General features: G+C 36.8%; 1 protein-coding gene across 1 annotated transcript; it reads left to right on the top strand.

The window, feature by feature from the left end:
• The first annotated feature begins 713 nt into the window (after positions 1-713).
• On the top strand, positions 714-1699 carry LOC143594491 (uncharacterized). Its single transcript, XM_077073795.1, has 2 exons — positions 714-915; positions 986-1699. The coding sequence occupies exons 1-2, from the start codon at positions 729-731 to the stop codon at positions 1519-1521; spliced, it is 723 nt and encodes a 240-aa protein (XP_076929910.1). The 5' UTR covers positions 714-728; the 3' UTR covers positions 1522-1699.
• Positions 1700-2524: the final 825 nt, after the last annotated feature.

Below are 2524 nucleotides of genomic sequence, written 5' to 3'. Positions count from 1 at the left end.
GTTTTAACATTGTAGAATAATATCCTAATTAAATGAGGCAAGCGAGACAAGGAATAGATACAAAATAACACAATGAATATACAATATGTACAAAATGTATTGGGCGAGTATTTGGGCGAATTTGGGACGATAAAGGGGATGAACACCGCCCCCCCCCCCCCCCCCCCCCGCTGATAATTGGGCGAAAAGGGGCGGGGGGCGGCAAATATTCGTCGCTGCGAAGTGGGAAAGAAAATAATATAATAATAATAATGCCGTTACCCAACGGCTATATATAAAAAAAATTATTTAAAAACTTAATATATATATATCAAACTTTATCTAACCATTTTCACCTTATCATACACAAACACAAACATAAAAATACCAATCATTTTTATTATTTTCATACTTCTTCAAACTCAATGAGTTCCCCGGATTCCACGAACTCTGCCGAGATTTTGGATCAATTAATAAACGAGAGTCGAAGAATTCATCAGATTCACCGACAAGTGGCGGAAGAGCATTTAGAGGTCACGAACGCAGTTCTGACCGTCGTCAATAACATGGTGTCCGGCTCTGCTCCATCTACGTCACCACGTAGACGGTCATATATCCTTCGGGATCGTACGCAAGTGAACGCTCGTTTGATGAAGGACTACTTCGACGACTCATCTACATTTAACGACGCTATGTTTCGACGTCGTTTTCGGATGTCCAAGCGTTTATTTTTGTGCATCGTTGGAGATATGGAGCGGAAGTATGAGTATTTTCAACAGAAACCCAATGCAAGAGGATATTTAGGATTCTCCGCCATCCAAAAGTGTACTTCGGCTATACACATCCTCGCATTCGGCAACACGACCGATATCAATGACGAGTATTTAAAGATGGCTGAGAAAACAACGAGAGATGCGTTGGAGAATTTTTGCATCGGTAATATTTAAATTGTTTGTATTAACTATTGTTTTTAATATAAATATTGTTTAATAATTTATTTGTATAGGGATAATACAATTATACTCTCGTCGTTATCTGAGGATTCCTACTTCAAACGACCTGACTCGCATATATGATGTACACGAAAGCAAACATTCTTTTCCAGGCATGATCGGGAGTATAGATTGCATGCATTGGGAGTGGGCCAACTGTCCAACCGCATGGCGAGGTCAATACAATCGTGGTGACCATGGAGTGCCAACGGTTAGTCTTCAAGCCATTTGTTCACACGACCTCTGGATTTGGTCAGCCTTCTTCGGCTCAGTCGGGTCCAACAACGACATAAACGTTCTCAACGCGTCACCCGTGTTAGAGTATTACATCAGCCGTAGCATACCGGTCTTACCGTTTTATGCCAACGATACCTTCTATCGTCACGGATACTATTTGGGAGATGGGATATATCCAGAGTACTCGATCATCGTCAAGACGTTTCAAGACCCTATCGAAGAAAAAAGAGATTATTTTAAGAAGAAGCAAGAGTCCGCGAGAAAGGATATCGAGAGGTGTTTCGGGGTTCTAAAAAACGTTGGCATTATGTGAAAAACCCTTGTCGTGTATGGACGTTGGCAAAAATGAGCGATGCCATGTATACGTGTATCATATTGCATAATATGATTTTAGAAGACGAGGGAAAAGCAATATGTCAACACTATATACCAGTAAGCGTTCCAGAACAGTTCCCTGAACCAACCCAAAACCAACGAACGTATAACATTCACCAGCTCACATCAAGTGATATACATAACCAACTGAAGGCGGATTTGGTTCAACACGTTTGGGATAATCGTCCCGTTGAGGAGGACGAAGACGAGTACGAGGACGAAGACGAAGACGAGGAGGAGGACAATGACGAAGATGAAGACGAATATATTACTTTTTTTATGTATATTTATATTTCGGTGTGTTTTTTTTATTATAATTTATTTTTATTATTCGTGTATTTTTTTTAGTTTATGTATTTTTTTGTATTTATTTTTTAATTTTAATACATTTTTATTTAATTATTTAAATAAATTGGTTTTTATTTAATTAGTTTAGTTATAAAAATAAAATAATAAAAAAAGAAACTGTGGGCCCAACTTGTAGCTCCTACACCATTACACCCCAAAAACAAATTTCCACTCCATGCTGACTGGGCGCTACGTATCATAATTCGCCCCCAATTGTAGCCCCTCCACTACACATAGCCTAATAGAGTAATAGTGAGTTAGTGACTATTCAACTTTATGTTTATATCTCATGTTTCACACATATATCAATTTTTCAATTTATTAGAAACTAGTTTGAGACCCGTGTATTACATGGACAATTAATGAAAAAAAAATAATGTTTAATAATTAAGCGAAACACAAAAAATAAACTTATCATGCATATTAAGAGACAGACGCTATATAGTAATGTTTGAAACAATTTTGATATTGATTCATTTATTTCCATCCTTCAAATTAGTATTTACTATTTAATATTATTAATTAACAAATAATAAAAGGTAATGCAGGATTTTTGTAGATTTAGTTGGTTTTAAATTGTGAGAATTAATATG

This window comes from Bidens hawaiensis, unplaced genomic scaffold, assembly GCF_021521415.1.
Source record: "Bidens hawaiensis isolate Kalapana, Puna unplaced genomic scaffold, B.hawaiensis_p1.1 tig00043696_1, whole genome shotgun sequence".
Taxonomy (NCBI): Eukaryota; Viridiplantae; Streptophyta; class Magnoliopsida; order Asterales; family Asteraceae; genus Bidens; species Bidens hawaiensis.
This window is presented reverse-complemented; position numbering and strand designations above follow the sequence as displayed.